The following is a 1,596-nucleotide window of genomic DNA, read 5'->3' as shown; positions in this document are numbered from 1 at the left end:
ACATAACTGATAAGATAAGAACACTGAAAACTCGGAAGTTCAACACTCAAGTTCTGGAATCAAGATGCATTTCAACGTCGGAACGCCCCTGAGATCTTGGATACCCTCCACGCACGACCAGGATACCGGGATACCCAAGGCCGACTCGTCGCGGGAAGATTTGATACCGCCCTGGTCAAAGAGAGAGAGGGTGGGCATATAGGAGTCACTGGTATGTCAAAATTATATCGTTGAGCGATGGCAACGAATGACAGAACTGTAGGCTACCGCGTGGGCCAAGTTCGCACCGTATTCTCGCTGTCAAAGAAAGCCCACCAGAATGTATTCCAAGACCACCCCGACGCGCCCTCCCATTTTGTCTACCTGGAGTGGTTCAGCCGCTTCAAACCACGTCCCGAGCCCAACCATCTCTTCTATCGCATACAGCGTTCGCGTACGCAAGACGGTGAACGTTTCGCTGCAATAGTACCTTTGGAGAGTTTGCATCGCAGTGCTCATCTCATCCCAAAGTTTGGAGCTGCGCAGCCTCCGGAATGGACGAGCAACAACGTTCTCGAGCTCTGCGAGACATTCTACGTTAATTCATTCACGGACAGGCACACGTACATTACCGTAGTTTAATCACATAGGATTGTTCATCTCTTACGAAGATAGATGTATGTTGAGGCACAACTGCCCTGCGCGAATGCACATAGTGTAACGCGAGTGTGATTGAGTACCCACGTGTCACGCAGTGTGACTCGTGAGTGCGTAGCCTTAAGCTACCTCCAGCTCTCAGCTTGAGGATTTAAGCAATGAGAAGTTAGATGTATGTTCTGTGAACATAAAACAGGCATTCGGCGTGCAGAAAGGTCTTCGGGAATGCGGTCTTGCGCGAGGAGTTGAAAAACTTTGCTGCAATCGCGCGCCACCGTGCCGGCGCTTGTTGTGTTGGCTACGCGCGTGACTGAGACTCCCCCTCACTGATAGCGACCACCGCCAACTCTCCTCAGCCTTCGCCTCACTGCTTTTATCTGCTCAACTGGGTCTGCGGGACGCTGCGTGTTGCGCTTGTGCCGCAACAGTGCATTAACGTTGACCCCGCGGTGTATCACATCTGTCGTTCCCGCAGACCCTCCCTCCAAATCGACAGGACGACTTGGTTCATTGACTCGAGGCAGTTTGCCGCTACCTACGACAACATACACTCTACATTATACCGGTCTGAACTCTTGAAACCGATCAACCGCGAGGCTTCCGCGTGGAGAAGGAGAGCTGGAATGGCCAGGAGGAGGAGAAGATGATGATTCGGGCGAGCCGGTAGTGAGTAACTCCTAGGACGTCTTCTTCATGCCGGTGTTGACAGCACTCGTCAGTCAATGCTGGCATGTTATACACCCTTCTGATAGCTTTCTGACCCCACCTCGCCCTTGGACCCGCGCTTCCTGTCGCCGACCACCTGCGCCTCCACGCCCATGGTGAACCAGCCGCACAGACCTTCCTAACACCGCTTCTCGCTCCTGAGCGATGATCGCAGTGCCCAGCAACACATTTGGACACCCTTCACAGTGGCGGCCACCTACCCCCTCTCTGGTCGGCAGATCCGCCCCCGCGCAG

At 53.8% G+C, this 1,596-nt stretch overlaps 1 protein-coding gene across 1 annotated transcript; it reads left to right on the top strand.

The window, feature by feature from the left end:
• Positions 1-237: 237 nt before the first annotated feature.
• C8Q71DRAFT_718104 (uncharacterized protein) lies at positions 238-621 on the top strand (the record flags this gene model as incomplete). Its single annotated transcript, XM_047921212.1, has 1 exon — positions 238-621. One exon carries the CDS (start codon positions 238-240, stop codon positions 619-621), a length of 384 nt encoding a protein of 127 aa, XP_047773059.1.
• Positions 622-1,596: the final 975 nt, after the last annotated feature.

This window comes from Rhodofomes roseus (assembly GCF_022264815.1).
Source record: "Rhodofomes roseus strain CIRM-BRFM 1785 chromosome Unknown C8Q71scaffold_37, whole genome shotgun sequence".
NCBI lineage: Eukaryota > Fungi > Basidiomycota > Agaricomycetes > Polyporales > Fomitopsidaceae > Rhodofomes > Rhodofomes roseus.
Note: the sequence above shows the minus strand (reverse complement) of the source record. Positions and strands in the feature narration are given on the sequence as shown.